General features: G+C 41.7%; 2 protein-coding genes across 6 annotated transcripts in view; one reads left to right on the top strand and one right to left on the bottom strand.

Moving 5' to 3' along the window:
* MCM9 (minichromosome maintenance 9 homologous recombination repair factor) overlaps positions 1 to 18,516 on the top strand; it is an 85,388-nt gene that overhangs the window by 29,626 nt on the left and 37,246 nt on the right. Inside the window, exon 8 of one of the 5 annotated variants that reach the window (XM_070225469.1) lies at positions 10,181 to 13,581. The exons of 3 other annotated variants lie outside the window; for them this stretch is intronic. In XM_070225469.1, the coding sequence (XP_070081570.1) occupies positions 10,181 to 10,218 (38 nt within the window). In that variant the 3' untranslated portion in view covers positions 10,219 to 13,581. Of the gene's footprint in view, positions 1 to 4,384; positions 4,499 to 10,180; positions 13,582 to 18,516 lie in introns of those variants that run through there. One more of the 5 variants, XM_070225470.1, reaches the window with a different exon arrangement.
* On the bottom strand, positions 1,133 to 15,331 carry ASF1A (anti-silencing function 1A histone chaperone). Its single transcript, XM_023650982.2, has 4 exons — positions 14,750 to 15,331; positions 8,608 to 8,723; positions 4,023 to 4,199; positions 1,133 to 2,859 (listed from the first exon to the last, which is right to left on the bottom strand). Exons 1-4 carry the CDS (start codon positions 14,856 to 14,858, stop codon positions 2,647 to 2,649), a joined length of 615 nt encoding a protein of 204 aa, XP_023506750.1. The 5' UTR covers positions 14,859 to 15,331; the 3' UTR covers positions 1,133 to 2,646.

Here is an 18,516-nt window from a genome sequence, read left to right as displayed (position 1 = left end):
CTAACTTGTGGGCTACTAGTAATTTCAGAGTACTGGGACAGTTTTAAAGTGAATGGCTGCTGATTCACTGTTATTAGCACTTTCTCCTCTTTTTTTAATGCCCAGACAATAATCCAGATATGAGAGAAAAGACAGATCAAGGGAATATAAATTTTATAACTGTAGAAAACTTACTGCTACTTCTCATCTACCCAAAAGGCCAGACTAGAGCCTTTCTTCAAACTGTGTATTACAACCCATTCGAGTCATAAACGTCAATTCAGTGAGTCAAAACCAGCACTTTCAAATGAAATACAATAAAAGATATCAGAATATAGTACACACAGTAAAGCCGCACTATAAGGTGCATTTTCATGAAAATTGTTAATGTAAACACATACTTGTGTTACGGGCTCATACTTAACTTCTTTCAAGTAAAATTTTTTACTATGGATTACAGTAAAAACTTTTGAAAACTGCTGCTATAGACTTTCCTGGTAAAACCAGAAACCCCAAATCTTAAAACCAGAGGGTAAGAGCACATGGAAGCCTAGGGTTACATAAGGTTTTAAGTGAACAAAAGCGCGAACGCCTCTCAGACTTCCTGCATCTGTTGTCAGCTCCAGTGATATCCTCACTCCCTCGCTTACCTGCTTGTCTCTTCCATGGCCTAAGTAATTTGTTCAGGTTTACTTCTCAGGACACAGCTATTTACTTGGTCAAAAAGGGGGAAAAAAAATTTTAAACCTTCTAGCTATAATCCAGATCGTGTCTGTTAATGAGGATAAACAGGGAAAAAAACCGAGGTGCTACAGTTTCTTAGTTCCTGATGTTTGAACTCTAAACCTTTCTATTTTAATTTTAACTTTTTAAAAATTATAGTACCATAAAAATTTTAAATGAGGTAAGTTTTTAAATCTCAAACTTATGTGAAAATTGACTGTCCATTTATAAATTGATGTAAAAACCTAACCCTTTGATGTCAATACAAACCAATCATAATTAATCCGAATAAAAACTCAGCAGTGAATTGCTTTATTTGGTAATTTGGCTTATATATGCTTTATTTCTAATAAGCACATACCTTGTTCCTATTATATTAATCACTGAGCTCTTTGTTGGAAAGTTTTACTTTTATTTTCATATTTTAACATTTTCTTTTAATTGCAATTTGACAAAAATGAAATTTTCTTCATATAGTTTTAACAGTCGGATGTATTTTACTTTTAAAGTCTATGGACTAGTTAGTGGACAGTATTTTAATAATCTTGGTATATTAAATTTAAGAGTTTAACATTTAGCAAAATTTTGCTTCACAAATTCACTTTTCTAGAATGACAGGAAATATATACAACTTAGAATCCACATTCAGACAAATGCCCTTTTCCCTTCCTCAAAATAAAAGCTTTAAAAAGTGCAGTATAAAAGTTTTAGATATGAAGGCACTGCATAACTCTGCATCATATGGCTGATGTCTTGCTTAGCAGCAAGAGTAATGAGAATATTCTACACTTAATTTAATGGAGCATAAGAAACTTTTTGAGGAAGGACCTAGCTCTCATCAAAGAAAAAGAACCTTTTGGCCCATTTATTTAATGCATTCCTTTCCAAGATTGCTTTTAAAAAACTTATCTGGAAAGGCTATCTAGAATATGTCAACCACAAATATGCTTAATATTATTCTGCATGAGTGTCAGGGGATATGGGGAAAAGTACTATATGTGTGAAAATACATATATTTCCAAAATAGTAACTTATCTATTATGATAAACTAAATATACCTTTCCAAATCCACTGTTTTTATTTAAATGCTGCCAACAACAGATGATCTGTCGAAAGAATTTTAAAAAGTTCATAAGTGTTTTTATAAATCTAATGAACAGATCTAAGTCATTATAACCCCCTATTCTTAAACTTAAGGAGTTCAGATCTGCTTTTGACCTGTTGAATTCAGTGGGTAATAATGATGTATGATTCAGGGAGTGTTCCGAGGTCCTAAACTGTTATAAAAACAAAAAACCATAGCCAGAGGACCTTATAAACAGTTAACCACATTTGTTATTATCTTAGAAACCACACTGAATGCTAACATTACATGAACTGTAACAGCAGCCCTAAGAGGCTTCAAGGTGGCCTGGAAAATCAGATCCCAAAGTTCTTGGTAGCATACACTCGACTTCAAATCCCTTCTCTAAGGACATGCCAAAAAAGAATGGAAATTTGCCCCTTAAATTAGACCAAAATATATGCTGTAACAGGAAGAAACATGTTAGTTGAAGTGAACGTTATTCTTTCAAAGGCCCGTTTAAATAGTGGTCCAAAGATTACTGTCCAAGAGGCTAAGACATCTTTACAACCTGGCCTAATGATTCGTATTTTTCTTTATAAGTGCTTTAATTACATATAGAGGAGAAGAAAATAATATATATGTTTTAATCAGATTAGTTTTGAACAAATAAAATAACACATTAGAGAAAAAAATTACTTAAAAATAGTTGTATTTATATTCCACAATTTGCTCAAATACTGGTTTTCTTATAAACTTTCTACAGGATGTTTTTTAAACAAATTCTTCACATTGTGTCTTGACTATGTACTTACGGAATTTCAGGGAAATAGTTCTGTGTGTTTTTATAGCTTAATTTTTACTAAAGGGATGGCAGGTGGTCACATGCAGTCCATGTGGGATTCTAACATGACATTTAGTGAGTTTTCTGATGTGGACCATCCCTTCGATGCTGAAGGTAATGCATCTGTTGAAAGAAGTGATTGTAGATTTGGATTACTGCTCTCTGCATCTTCCAGTTTTTCTGTGTTATCTTCCCAATTAATGTGGAATCTTGTGACTCTGGGATTAGATGCCAAAATGTTCCTTTGAAGCTAAAGGAAGAAGGAAAAATATATAAATGGTAATCACTAAGAAAGTTAGATCACCATATAGAAATAGGAGCTTCACAGAAGGATTCTTTATATTAGTACTCCTAAAGGGCTAAGTTCATATACAAAGGTATAAGTCAAATAAAGTATCTTGAACATAACTAATAAACAAGGACTAGGGCTGCAGCAAAGAAATTATTTTAGCCTAATGGAAACAAGATATGAAGAATCTGAGGCAATTCAACCAGATCTTTTAGTAACCAACAAAATATCTAACTCCTCTATATTTCTGTTTCCTACAAGGGAGAGAATCTTCTTTTTTGAAGGCAAAGGCTTCTGAGGATGCTTTATCTGACAAACCAATATGCTCTTTAGATTGATGTGGTATCTCTTCAGTAATATTTTCAAGCAAAATGAAAAATTTCCCCCAGTATAACCTCTTATTATTAGTGGTTTCCTACCTTTTTTTATGACTCATTCTTAAGAGTATTCTAGTTTCTTCTCTTTTTACTATATAAGGTACCATACAGGTAACTGATAAATTGGATCAAGAGAAAGTCCCACACCAGGATAAGAAACATTCCAGTCTTATTATCACAAAGGAGAACATTCCATTCTACTCCCATGTAATTTTTCTTGCATGGATGGTCTGGCAGATAGATCACTGTGTTCAATCTCACAAAAATCACTAGTAACTAAACTGTTACAGTTCTCAACGGAAAATCATAAACTACTAAGTATTTTTCAGAATACTGAATCATGGATTTCAGCTTCTCATTCAGAAGCTAAGCTGTTTTCCATCACCAGAAATATTTCAGACCTTTAGTTTAACCTAGTCCTAACGGTTGAAATGAAGAGAATCATGATGTCTGGGAAGTGCCATACAGACAGCCATAAAGCAAGTCCTGTTTCTTACCAGAGGCCCTTTCAGTTTTCTAAATCACCAGATTCTGAAGGTGCCTGACCAACATTAATTACTAAGGACTCACCTGGAGGTGAGGTTTGAGGTCATCCATAGTGATGGAACAGTGATTCGTTTGCCCAGTTGGCACAAGGACCTCAAATTTATTTTGTCTGAAAGCCATTTTGATGGTATACCATGAAATGGCAATTGCTCAAAAAATTGTATAGTAAAAGTAATGAAAAAGGAACAGTCAGAAGATTACCTTAGAAAAGTCTGGTTTTACTGGCGGATTTTCCCTTAATTCTGTCTCGGTATATTCATTATTTACATAATAGCCAACTCTAATAAATTCTTGACCTCGATAGGTGCATGTAATTAGCACAACTGTTACACCTACGGCATCTGCATCTGGAATGAGTCCTGGATTAGGTGCATCAGCCTAGAATAATTTAGAAAGAAAAGAAACACATCACAAAAGGCTGTTAACTGCAAGTGCAACTGGAGTTTTGACTACATTGAACATCATCAGTTAAGGGCAGAGCAACAAAAATTTGGAAATCATACAATGCTTATTTTTGAGATTGACTTACAGGCAGAAAATACAGTTCCTGTCTTTCTCCACAGTATACCTCAGTGCCCTGGGCACTTGAAAGCATCCCTGCTTCTAGAGGAAAACAGATCTGCCCACAGCATGTGGTTGTTCATGGGTATGCACTATTCACTTACAAAACCTTTTATAAAATAAAGCAAACAGATCAATAGTCTTATTGGTTCTTTTTCCAGTCACAATTTTCAGACCTAAATTAGTAAATATTCAGTTGTTCCATGCAGCCTAGTGGCAGCAAATGTTTACTATCCCAGTTCCCCTCTTCTGCCCAGGATGGCCTTTCTCACACCTACTCACCCACCCCTCACAGATACTCCAAGAGTAAATAGAAAACGAAAAGTGGAATGGAAATAGCTATATGTTTTCAAAAAAATAGTAATCCCCCTATTGTGAATAATGACTTTGCTGGGCACTAAAATATAGCATTAGCTGTTTACACCATACATACTATGGAAAGTCAATGAAGGTAAAGATTGTGTTAGGCAGATGTAATCAATGACACTGTTTTGAATCAAGCTACTGTTAAGCTGAACCTTGAGAAATGCAGAAGGTGAATTAAGTGACCTAGAGGTGGCTAAGAGCATGAGTGAAGGGCAGGGACCTGTCCATGGCCGGGTTCAGGACGGTGAGGAGGAGGGTTGGAAGGAGGCATAGACTGAGGGGATGGGCGGTGATGGTGAGGCATCTGAGTGTGACCTGAGGCAGCCTTTCTGAGTTGTAAGTGCATGAAGTCTTAGCGGATCAGATTACTCCTTCCCAGACACTAAGGAACATCCCCGAGCCTGGAGGAACACTTCAGCCAGTGCCTTAGCTTGGGAATACCCCTGGCTGGCATTCTCAATGAGGCCATTATCATCAAAGACTAATGAATACTGTAGACCTACCACATGTAGATGACATGAAACGGCATAAAATATCTACCTAGTCACCTAGGCTAAAAACCTCAGTCCCCCTCAGCTTCCCTACCTCCCACATCTAGTCAGTCTCAGCATTTCTCATCTCTGAAGCCTGAATTTGTCTCTTCATCTCTTATCTGGAATATTGCTAAAACTTCCTAACTGGTCTCCCCCAGCTCTAGCCTATTACTTGCACTGCTGTCAGCATAAGCTATCTAAGTACAGATCCATCCCTTCCCCTTCCCCAGGTTTAAAACTTCAGATGATTACTCCATTTCTAAGGGATAAAAATCTCAGTTCTTTAACTTATTTACAAGGCCCTTCACAATTTGTTTCTAACCAAACATCTCCATTCACTCCCTTTAATTCCACACCTCTTACTCTTGTTCTACAATTACACAGGTTCTTTTAAGATTTTATTTTTTCCTTTTTCTCCCCAAAGCCCCCCGGTACATAGTTGTATATTTTAGTTGTGGCATGTGGGATGCCACCTCAGCATGGCTTGATGAGTGGTGCCATGTCCGCACCCAGGATCCAAACTGGCAAAACCCTGGGCCGCCAAAGCAGAGCATGTGAACTTAACCACTCGGCCACGGGGCCGGCCCCTACACAGGTTCTTTAAAATGCAGTGATAATCTTTCCTACCTCTGCCTTACACATACTGTTCCCTTCTCCTGAAAGGTCCTTCCCTAACATGCTCAAAAATCCATCTTTTGAGGTTTGCATCAAATGTATCCTCCTTAGACGCCCTTTCTAATTCAGAAAGGAGAATTAATAGCACTTTTTTATGCATTCATATTACTTGACACCAATCCTCTGCTGATGTATGTCCAACAATCTAAGTAAATGTTTATCCTTCAGTCTTCCCTGCAGTTCTAAGCCTCATCCAGGGCAGGAGTCCCATCCAGTTTCTAATTTCAGTCTGGCACAGCTCTGGGCACACAGTATATACTTAGTATTTTGAAATTCATTCATAACTTAGTTCCTGTCCTGGAGTGGTTTACAATCTCTCTGGAGAGATACCAGAATGGGGACACAGGGCCTGCCCTGAGAATATGCTGCTGTCTTAGAGATCCTGTGCACCCCTCCCCAGGGGGGTTAGGTTACTTCCAGGGCACCCAAAGAGATTCTAATGTACCCAGAAGTGGGTGGAGAAGGGAAAGAGGTAATCAGTACTGCTGTGGGAACTTTTCCCCCATATTGCTTCCCATCCCCTCAGCAAATTGATTCTAGGCATGTTTGTGTTTTAAAATTTGTTTGCCAAAGGATTTGGCTTGAGCAAATTCAAGCAGAAAAACCTGCAGGCCTCTCAGATCATTCAGGATGAAGAAGTGATAGGCAGAGATCTGACTCCAACCAGCAATACCAGGCAGATGTCTGGACATCTTCCTGCTAGCCTTTGACATACCCATGAGAAAGCCATGTTTATTCGGAGGCAAAATCATGCAGGCCAGGAGAATACTACAGCAGTTTGTTTAAAGCACAAGACAGAACTGTATTTTAGTCCCTCTCTGCTGATAGCGGTGGACTTTGTGAACTGCACAGGCTGACCATATGATCTAAATCGCCCTGTGCTTCCTCTGCGCTCTTTGGCAACGTGCACTGATACCAAGGTAAAACCACTGGAAAATCACTAGAGGGAAATACTCTTGAATAAAATTTTTTTCTACAACATAAGGAGTGTTCTTAATAACACAAACACATACAAAACTTTTAAGATTTGTTTCAAAAATGAGATTTAGGTTAAAGTTTTTATAGTAGCATAAAAAGGTACATCACTACTACATGTTAAACCAAGTTTCTTACTACATCATGAATTATCATCAGTGAAGTTCTCCAGGCTTGTAGGACAACGCAAAAACTGCTTCTTTATAAAAGAATTTCAAGAAGCTAAGAGAATAAAAATTAAGTTCTAATTAAGTTCTAATTATAGAAATAGGGCACTGTTTGTCAGTGAATTGTACTTAACTGCTCTGTTCCTCAAACATTCTTACGAGGTAGGACATTATCCACATTTTACAGATGACTGAGTGACTGAGGGAGGTTAAGGAGCTTGTCCAATGTCACGTGTGCCTAGTAAGCAGTGGAGAATTTGAACCAGTTCTACCTGTGCAGTCTCTGGTATCCACCTTTCTCACCAAGGTTATGCACGCACACAACTCAGGTTAACAGCACTTTACTAATTAATGTATTTGAGCTCTCCTTAACCATTTGTTTAGACAGAGTAAATTATTTGTTACTCTTTAGTAAAAAGCACTAAGGCTAGGAGACCAAGACTCTGAATTCTCTATTCAGGAGAGGGGAGGGACAGTAGCAGCTCTAGAGATAGCACATGTGAGGGGTTCTTGGCCCGTATCTGATGGGATTATCTGACCAACAGGATTCATTTAAATTGGTCCCATGGGTGATATAAGAAAAAGGGAGAGCAGGGATAGGAATAGTTTTTCTTTCTGGAGGGAGTCCTTCCAGTGAATTCTACTTAACTGATAGGAATCTGTCTAGAAAGACTTGTAACGAAATTAATAATAGGTTTTTAAAAACCAACGGCTAGTTACTCTTTGGACTATTATATTTCCTTCTAATAAGCATGGATAATTGGGAAGTGACAATAGTTTTATACAAAATGTAATATGGATTAAAAGAAGTTAACACTTTTGAATACAGAAGACGATGTCTGAAGCCTTGGCACAGACCCAAATGCTGTCTGTAGTATCCAAGCACATAATTTATATTAGAATTCCCCCTCACAAATAATACAGTAGTAGATTTGTAACAGTAATCTTCTATAAAATGTATGGATTAGATACTTTAGTAAACCACTGGACTTCAATTCCAATCACCCGAGATCATGCAGTAAATCTCTATCTATACATATAAACTTTAACCTAGGTTTAATTACTGATTATGCTGCTGTTGTTTGTTATACCATCATCACTTCTAGCGGCTGAAACGATAAACTGAAGGTGCATATTACTAACTATATCAGTTAGTAGTATGCATTTTGAATCCATGTTTTGCGCTGCTGCACAGCCACCCCGAAAGTCTGATACTAAGGGACTATTCACAGGAAGATCCCCAAATTAACCACCATGTATGCCATGACCCAGTATAAGGTTTACTGCACACCGTGCAAACCCTGTAGTAAACATCACATTAACATCTCTCAGCACACAAATCAAGAGGTGGTGCTCCTTTATGACAGGAAGACTTCCTCAAACATAATAGAAGCAGATAAAAAGCGAATGCAGCAGAACAGGAGTGACTTAACCCAAAAGGAAGGGGATTCAGACCATGATAGATTTAGAAACACATTTGGCATACATATTTACCAAGAATAATCTTACCTGAAATACAAACATATGCCTTCCTGCAGGAACAGGGCCCACTAAAACAGAGTCTAAAACTTGATCGTATTCTTCACTTTCTGCAGAGCCCACATAGATAATTTTCCATTCCAAGTCTAGGGGTTAGAAACCAAAACATTATTTCATATTCAGTAATTTCATTATGAGATGACATCAAAGACCCTTTTAATGTCCACTTAACCATTTACTGGCTGCTAAAATTGGCTTCTCCTAGCAGAAAATCCAAAAAGGCACTAAACTGCTCCTTAAAAATTTTTAGATTTCATACTGAAGTTTCTCAAAGTGCTCTTCTGTCAAAAACTGGTCCCTGGGCAGGTCTCCTCACAAAGAAACCAAAAACTTGGGAAATGCCTTGTCTTAAGGATTCAGAAAGCACACTGGCGAAGTAAGTGTTCTGAGACATCCTTCAGTAAAGAACACCAGTAACGTTAATCCAGTATTTCCCAAATTTATTTGGCTGTACAATCCCTCCCCCCTTTTTTCATATGTCATGTCTTAACAACCTACTAAACACACACTTTGGAAGGGCTGCCCCATGCTATGTTACACAGATCCATATCATCAAAGAGCTCCAACATGGAAAAATCATTTTTAGCAAACTTCCCTCATGGCTCAGAGGGGCTTCAGCTCATCCACTGTTAAAGGACCACAGTTGGGTTTTTTCCTCATGGTACCACTTCATGTTGTACAATCTTTAAATCAGGAAGAGGAAACCAAGGATCCTTATACCACTTGACACAATAGAGTTTAAACAGTGGGAACAGGCACAAGGAGGAACAAGACACTCTAAAGTGCAACACAAGACACACTGTGTAATTTGGGCATTCTGTGAAATTCAGATTTTATTGAGCACCTTTTACATTGTGCTCTTTGAAAAGAACCAGAGATGAGTAAAACGACTGCTCTTGTGAAGGAGCCTCCTTTTTAGTAGGGCAGGAAGACAACTCTACAAATACAGATCATCTCTGAGACCTCCGGGTCCCCTTGGGCTGTTGAGCATTGTGCGGTCTGCCTCTTGGATTCACTCCCAAGACAACACCCGCACTTCCAGAGGGGTGTTTCTGGGTAGCTAGTGCCACCATGTGTTGCCTGTTTTTGTGTAACTGTGTAGATATTTCTGTTCTATAAATAGGTAACAGAAATAGTACAGACACTACTTATTCATACTGCATTCTAAACTGCAGTTTATTGAACTAAGAGATCCTTAAGGTTTATGCTTTTTTTTTTTTTGAGGAAAATTAGTCCTGAGCTAACATCCACTGCCAATCCTCTTTTTGCTGCAGAAGACTGGCCCTGAGCTAACATCCGTGTCCATCTTCCTCTACTTTATGTGTGGGAGGCCTACCACAGCATGGCGTGCCAAGCAGTGCCATGTCTGCACCCGGGATCCGAACCGGCGAACCCCGGGCCACCAGGGCGGAACGTGCACACTTAACTGCTGCGCCACCGGGCCAGCCCCTATACTTTCTCTTTTTAAGTCCGTAGTCATTTTCTGAGGATCCATTATGTATGTCATGGCTCTGTCCTAGACCTAGACCACTTATATTTCCAGCTTCCAGCACATTTCCAGATGTAGGGTCCTGGATCTGACATCTCACAATATCATCTGTTTGTTGATGAAGACTGAGAGGAAACAAGCAGTTTGAATACCTAGTCAGAAGGAACAGCAAATTCAAAGGCCCGGAGGTAGGACCATGCTTGGCACGCTCAAGAAAAACCAAAGAAGCCAGGGCTGGTGCAGACTAAGCAAAGGGGAAAATAACCAACTGTGAGATTGGGGGGGCTGGGGGGGCACGGCCAGATTATGCAAGGCTCTGAAGGCTCTCATAAAGACTTTTGGCTTTTACACTGAGTGGCATGGGAAGCCACTGGCTGGTTCAAGTGGAGGAGTGACATGATCTGACTTTCACTTTAGAAGGATCATTTTGGCTGCTGTGTTCAGTATAGACTAAGAGGGAGGAAGAAACAGGATATTTCAACAATTGAGGCAAAAAATTATGGTGGCTTGGACCATGTGGAGCCATGGGGGTGAGAAGCAGATAAATCCTGAAGACAAACGCAGCAAGAGTCATTTTTTTCGCAGGGGTTGGGGGATAGAAACAATCAGGAGTTAGTTTTGGACATGTTAAATTTGAGATATCTACTAGAAATCTTGAGATAACGAATAGGTCTGGTAAAAACTTGGAAACTGTCAATACGTAAAGCTTTAAAAATAGGGGAGAGTCCTAGGGAATGAGCCTTGGGGCTCTCCAAAGTGAAGAGGTTAGGAAAATGAGGAAGAATCAATAAAACTAGGTTATACAACTAGTGGCCAGTGAGGGAGGTAACCCAAAAGCCAAGTGGAGAAACTGTTTTAAGAAAGGAGAATGGAAACTACTAAACTAGCCAAGTGAGGACAAGACTGGGAATTGGCACATGGAGGTTTGCGTAATATCTTGGTCATTTTATATGTATTTGTACCGCTATGTATAGTGCTTTTGGCCTCCTAATCGGTGTAAGTTAAGTTGGCATTTGTGGTCTGGCATGGGAACAGTCAGGATTTGTAAACCTACTTTTATGAAATACCTGCTATGTGCTGGGCATTGGTCTTGCCACTTCACACCTGCTATTTAAACCTCAACAGCTTTATCAGATGGATTTAATTATACCTATTACGCAAATAAGGAAGTTGAGGCTCTGAGAGCCTAATCAACCCAAATTGACACAGCTGATAAATCTGAGTCAGAATGCAGGCTACGCCTCTGCAATTCCTAAGCCTAGGCGCTTTGCAAAACCATAACTAGGAGGGTTAATTCTTCCCTTTCCAGTGCTCAAATGAACAGTGGAATAAAGGAGCTTCATTGCAGGGGGGATACTGGTGAGAGTGCAGAAGCCATGGCGAGATGATGCACAAGTTGTAACTCAGGGGGCACCTGTACCTTAATTTTTATGCTAATGGCATGCTTGCTTTAGCTACCAAGTTAAAAATCCTCAGTCCTTATTTATAAATTAGCATCAGTTGTTTTCTTAACTTTTTTTTTTTTCAAACCCAGCTTTCATTCTCCTGCCCCCATGTATTTGAAGGAGGAAGGGGTAGGGTCAGGTGCTTTACACAGTTTATCAGTTGAAGGAGTTTCTTCATTTATTTAAAAAGTTAACTAATTGTTTCATTTAATCATGGTAATCCCAGCCTGCAAGTATCTCCATTTGTGGTGGGAGTGAGGGAAGTCACCAAGGGAATTGTAAACTAATTATACGACTTGGGAAGACCTGTGGTCTGGTGGAAAGTATGTAATCTTTGAGGATTAGAACAAGCCTGAAGTTTGAAAATATGAAGCAGCACACTCCATTCTGGTACATTGTAAGTATTCAACTGACAGGAGCGATAATTATTGATACTGATCAATTTAAAAAACAAAAACCGGCTCCTTTCAGCAGAGAAGCAGCAATCAACAGAAGGTATAACAAAGGTAGCAGGAAGGTCAGTCAGAGCTTGTACAGGGTTGGTGACCATCACATCCAGCACATCCAGGGTCTCCTATCTCCCAGACGACAGGAAAGCCTCTCCTTAAATCAGTAGATAGGACAACAAGCCACTGATATAAGCCTTATATTAGAAAAAACTAAATTACCTGAAGAGCAAATACTCCTCAAGGCTTTTTCTGAAGCAAATCTACACCACTTTTAAAGGAAAGTGAAATATTGGGGGGCTTTTGACAAGTATGAAAAATAGTGGCCAACCTCTGGTTTGGGACTTGAGACAAAATTATCGAGTGAGAATTTCTCTTCATAATGTTCTGTAGTTTCATCTCAAGAACAGATTTTTTAAATGAACTGCAGTATAAAAGTATGGAACCTATAAGAAGCCTTTGCTAAGTAAACTCAACTTCCTTAATCCACACAGCCTCTAGGTGGAGTACACAAGCACAGCACCTTTTTGGAAGATTCCTTTGCAGCTTCGGTATGACTCAGCTTAAACTCTTCCAAAAATACTAAATAAATGACCAGTATAAATGCCCTGGAAAGTGAGGTGTACAAGTAGAACTAGGTATATTCTTGACATTAGTACTGTAAAAACTCTCATGTGATTCAGCTGAGTTCTGAATAGGTCCCCGTTAAAAATGGAACACAGTTCTGCTTCCATGAATGGCGGGTTTCAACCATCCAATGTTGACGTCCTGTAACATCCTGAATCATGTCATCCTTGTTCAGAACTAGCCCCTAAAATGGAAGGCATCACTTGAGAAACATCTGTCATTTGAAGAACTTCCAGTACCTAAAACACTATAGTATAAGTTAGAATGGACTGGTTTCATTCAGTGGTTTCTGTTGCAGTCACCCATTTTTATATGCAATTGGCAATCAAAAGGAAAAGTTACTGACTGTTCGGTATGAAAAATGGGCCTGGTAGCTGAAATTCTTATAGTAGTACTATGGGAAAGTAATGAAACGGTTTCAGAGTGCTAAGAAAAATCCCGTTCAATTTTATTATCAATGGCCTATTTAGAAATTAGTTTAATAAGTGAATCCTCTTTCAAAATGTGCCCCACATATATGTGCATATATGCTTTACATATGTATTAAAACTGAGAAGAGCACAAAGTATTAATTATGGTTACATACAGGAGTGAGATGGGTGAAGGCATTGAGTACAGAGAACTGTTACTTTATATATGTCTGTACAACTTCTAAAAACTTTATTACAATGAGCATGTATAGCTTTTATAACTTAAGAAGCTACCCTACATAAAATACATTTTATAGAGATTAAAAACTAATTTTTAAAGTGAAAATGCTTTACATGCCATTAGAATAATTTTAAATGCACTTTGTTAAATATACTTGTAAGTCCAAAGAAGTATGTTTCATATTTAACTGTAAAATTACCTTTGATGAAGTTAATCGTTTTTCCCCTCAAATTTTAAAAATGAAGCACTGGAGTATTTTAATAAAATCTAAGAGAAGCAAAGATAAGACCTTGGCAAGTTTGAGCTTTCTAAATATTTATTACTGCACGTATTAAAAAATTTATCTTTGTGAAGACCTTAAAATGAAGTTAGAAAAAATAGTAAAAATTTTTGCATTGCCATGAGGACTTTACCTTTTGTTTCCTAGCCCACTTTTGTGTTTTATGTTCAGGGTGTTTGGATGTGGAGTTATTTTAATTAGATTTCAACACGTTCTTGAAGAAAGTCTTCTTTCAGACTACTTAGAAGTCAGTGATTATACTTAAGTATTTTAGTTATTTCTGCTCTTGGGTTAAATGTAACTTTCTAGCTTAGCAATATTTTTCTTCCTGAGAGAGAAGAGAGAAGATTTCAGTCATTACGGAAAAGGAGTCCACGCAGGTCGGGGCGAGCCTGCGCGCCAGCATCCGCGGGCGCCCCGAGCATCCCGGGCGCCGGCCGAGCAGCACCGGCCCGCGAGCCCCCGCGGCCCCCGGCAGCGTCGGCGCCCGGCCCGCGGCGCCGAGGGGCCGAGCCTGCGCCCGCCTCCCCCGCTGGTTGGTCGAGGGAGCCAGAAATCAGCGCGAGGACAGCTCGCCGGCGCGGCCGGGCTCGGCCACCGGGAGAGGACTGCGCTCGGCGTCAGCTCTAAAAATGGATTTGCCTGGCGCTCGGGGGCAGGAAGGTGGGCAGGCGGAGCGCCGCGCTCGTCACCCGCCGAGAGGAGGCGGCGTGACGCCGGGTCGGTGGCCCAGTTCTCTCCTCCGGGTAAGATGGCTCCGCTGCTACCTCGCCGGCGCGACCACACGCGAGCCTCTCCCTTCCCGGTCTCCGCGCCGGGGCCGCCGAGGCCGTTCGCGGCGCGGGGCCAGCCGGGCGCGATCCCCTGCAGGCGCCGCGGGCGCGAGTGCGGGTCCCGCGACCCGCCCGCCCGCCAGACAAAGCTGACAACATGGCTACCTCCGCTCGCACAAGTTCCTCGCAAGTTGAGCTGCGGTGGCGCCCCGGCTGCGGCCGACCCGCGCGCGCCTCGCGGCCGGCGTCCATCAACTTCAAGTTTCCCTCCGCCGAGCCGAGCCCGCCGCCCGGCGCTGAGTCCCGGCCGCCCGCCCGCCCGCCCGCGAGGCCGGGCCCGGGAAACTTTAACGTCTGCAGCCCGCAACTGACAGCGGGCGGCGGGCTGGCTTCCGACTCACCTTCAGACAGGTCCTCGATGCACTCGAAGGTGATCTCGAACTGGAACGGGTTGTAGAACGGAGAAGGGTTATCCAGCACCACTACATTGTTCACCTGAACCTTTGCCATATTTTGAAAAAAACACAAACAATGGGGACGGGGCTTGTTGCGGCACAATAAAGTCCAGCGCGCGGCCGCTCGGGAGAGCGCAGACCCCCGCCCCGGCGCCGGCCCGACGTCGTGCAGCGGCGACTTGAGAAACTTTTTTTTCCTCTTTTTATTTACACGGGAACACTCCACAGTGTTTTGCAGCTTTCCTATTTCACTAAACTACAGCCCATTCTGCTCTGATAACTAGCAGCGTTGCCCGCGATTGGCTGCACCCGAGCTCTGACCCTCCTCCTCCAGCGAGGGCCTCGGCGGCGAGCAAGATGGGCTCCTGCTCCCGGAATGGACTCGGAAACTTTAACTGCGGCTCCACCTGCTGGTGTGGATTAGGACAAAGGCGGAGAACAAAGTGAGTGGAATACGGGCTGGGAGGCCCGCGCGGAGGCCGCCGCCGCCGCCGCCGGCGGGGGGAGGGGCGGCACAGGCCCCGCCCCTGGGCCGGCGGCTCCCGCGCCTCACGTCGGGCGTGGCCGCGGCTGGGCGGGGCGGGGGGCGGAGGGGGCGTGGCCGCGGCCGAGGCGGCGTGGGGCGTGGCCGCTGCTGGAGGCGTGCTCGCGGCGGGCCCGGCGGCGGGAGGGCGTGATCTCGGGCGACAGCCGCCTCTCGTTTGCTTCGTGTGGTTTTTTTTTTTTTTTTTAGCGCTCTTTTTACATCGGTCCAACGGCTATGGCGCCTCTCTACTGAATTTAGCAGATGTGATTCAGTTGTCTACACTAGGTTGGGTCCAGCTATCTATGCATTGGGTAATATTTTGGTGTAGAGAGAAGGGTTGGTTGCAGTGGAAATAAATTGCGTTTTATAGACCGATGCCAGCTCGAAAGGAGCAAAGCCATTTTGGAAATCTAGTTCTTGGCCAACGTCTGCGTTTGGGCACGACAACGCCGTTAGTTAAACATAGAAAATGAAGGGTGAGGAGACGCTTTTCCACACCCACTTTGCTTGGAAAATCCGAATAGGTAATATTTGGCTGCACCTGGGTCTTCTTCCTCCCATTCCCATCTGGAAAGTCCTAGAATAAGGAAAAGATTATTAGAGATCTGATCAGTTACACCCCAGGCTTCTGCCGTTTGGTAGGCATAGCAGAAACGGAAAAAAAGAAAATGAAAGTGTCAGGAGACCAAAGGGCGACGGATACAATAGAGAAAGGAAAAGGAGAGTAGAGCAAACAAAGGCTAATCAACATGTGATTTTCAAAAAATTCATGACCTAAACCGTTAGTAAGTACAAATTTAGGGCACCACAGCAAGTTCGGAAGAGCCATTCCTTGATTCACCAACATTCAATACCGATTCACGTATGCTGCTTGACTAGCATTGTGGGGAGAGGGAGAGCTTGTTAACACATGTGTGAGGTGGTTGAGCTGTTTCTGTTTACTAAGTAAGGGTGGTATAAAGGTTTGTTTTATTACCTGGTATTCGTAAACCGTCATTTTTTCCTTCAGTGTTGTGAAAGGAACCACAACTTGGCTAACTAATTTCAGAGAGAAAATACTTCTTAAGCATCATCTGTGCTGGAAGAGTTTTCTCTGAGTATGGTGCCCAGAATTTTGAGTTGGCATTCTTTGGGCATTGTTCGTACTTAAGTAGGTTGCTTTTGATGTAACTTTTTCATCTGATGGTCTTTTGAAAGTTCATATGGGACAGCTAATACCAGGCCTCCCCGCATTTAGGAAAACTACTTGGAGTGGAGGTTCCATTTTATTGTCAGTGGATTGAACAGTCAGTAGAACCTACCAGGAAAGGTTTCCTCAAGCCCTGTTGTTTGCATGCATTAGAGTACAGGAGTCATATTGTGGTGATAGACACAGATTACTATCACCGGTAAACTGTGTTCTCTGTTCACTCTTATTAGTGCTGGTCCTAACACTAGCTAAGAGGAAGTGTAAATTGCTGTATGCTGTAAGACACACTGAATATATAAGATAAATGACCATTTAAAGATTAAAACATGACTCCCTTGAGAATGATTTATGCAGTTCTCTGATTATTGCAGGCACTCTTAAGAGGAGATGCTAATTCTCTTGCTTTATAAAAATGGCAGTATAAGCTTGGTAAAATGAAGTGCGCTTTGCATTCTGACCATAGGTGTGTCGTAATAAGGTGCGTCTTACCTAAAACTCACTTCTGGTAAATATGAGGCATCAAGAACAGAGAAGATCTACCTAGATACCACCAGTTTGGCTTATTTTCTTTGACATCTTTTGTTTAACTGTCATATGCAACAGTATTTAAGAGGAGAAAAACCCTCCCTAATATTTCGCTGGAAAGTACAAGAATTGGCTCCAGGCCTGTCATATTGCCTCTCCTAGTTCTTTAGTTACTGCTCCTTGAGAATATTGAAGAGCCTTTGAGCGCTCTCTCCAGTAGTTTCCTCACCACTGACACTACTTTACAGGAAAGACCAAAGGGGTTCCAAGATGTGCCCTGGCATGTTTCTGAATTAACCAGCAGGCTATAGGGGGAGAAAATTGTAAAAGCATCGTTCTGGTTTCAGAGGCAATCTGTAGGGTCTGTTGTTGAACAACTTTTTGGTGACTCAAACAGCTAACCATATTGCAACAGATAGGTCACCATGACTGTCTTCATGTATTGAGTGCCCGGGGGGCCCACATGATGCTTAGAGGGCTACATGGAGAGTGGTCCCAAAAGGCTTCTCTCTGTTCAGATTACTGAGGAGAAGGACAGCTGAAAGAGGTTGTTTGGCTCTAAGATGAGCAAAGCCTAAATTAGTGCCTGGGACAAAGATACATGAACCTAGTTAGCTATTGTTAATGGGCTGAATTGTAGCCGCCCCCCATGCATATGTTGGAGCACTAACCCTCAGTACCTCAGAATGTGACTGTATTGGGTGACAGGGCCATTAAAGAAGTGGTTAAATTGAAATGAGCCCCTTAGGGTGGGCCCTAACATAATCTAGCTGGTATCCTAACATGAGGAGGAAATTTGGACATACGAAGAGACACCAAGGGCACACATGCACAGAGGAAAGACCATGTGAGGACACAGCAAGAAGGCAGCCATTTGCAAGCCAAGGAGCGAAACCTCAAAAGAAACCCACCCTGCTGACACCTTGATCTTGTACTTCTAGCCCCCACAAACCGAGAGAAAAGACGTTTCTGTTGTTTAAGCCCCCTAGTCTGGTGTTTTGTTACGGCAGCCCTAGCAAACTAATACAGCTGTAATTGTTTTCCCTCAGAATTAAGCTTATTTGGTAATCTAAGTTTATTTAATCCATTATCGGACATTTATTGAGTGCTTTCTGTGGTGTGAAATGAGGTGGTCATGGAGCTCTGCCAGTGTCCTGTAGCTGTTCTTCAGAGGAAGTACCCACTGTTGGGCGCACATCTTAGTCTCTGAAGAGACGAGACGCAGCTTGCTTCTGTGATCCCCAAAGCTCCTCTACAGAGGACTTCTAAGAATCTTGCAGTTGAAGTTAATTTGAGGTCACACACAAAACATGATGAAAGAGTGAATTAAAGTGTACTAGAGTTAAATTGGACTAAATTAAAATACACTGAATTAAAATGTGTTAGAACTAAGAATTAAATCGAGTCCCAGGCCCTGCCTGCTGCAGAAGTTTTCATAGGAATGGCAGTGTCAACCTCTTGCCTCTGTTCAAT

Source organism: Equus caballus, chromosome 10, assembly GCF_041296265.1.
Source record: "Equus caballus isolate H_3958 breed thoroughbred chromosome 10, TB-T2T, whole genome shotgun sequence".
Taxonomy (NCBI): domain Eukaryota; kingdom Metazoa; phylum Chordata; class Mammalia; order Perissodactyla; family Equidae; genus Equus; species Equus caballus.
This window is presented reverse-complemented; position numbering and strand designations above follow the sequence as displayed.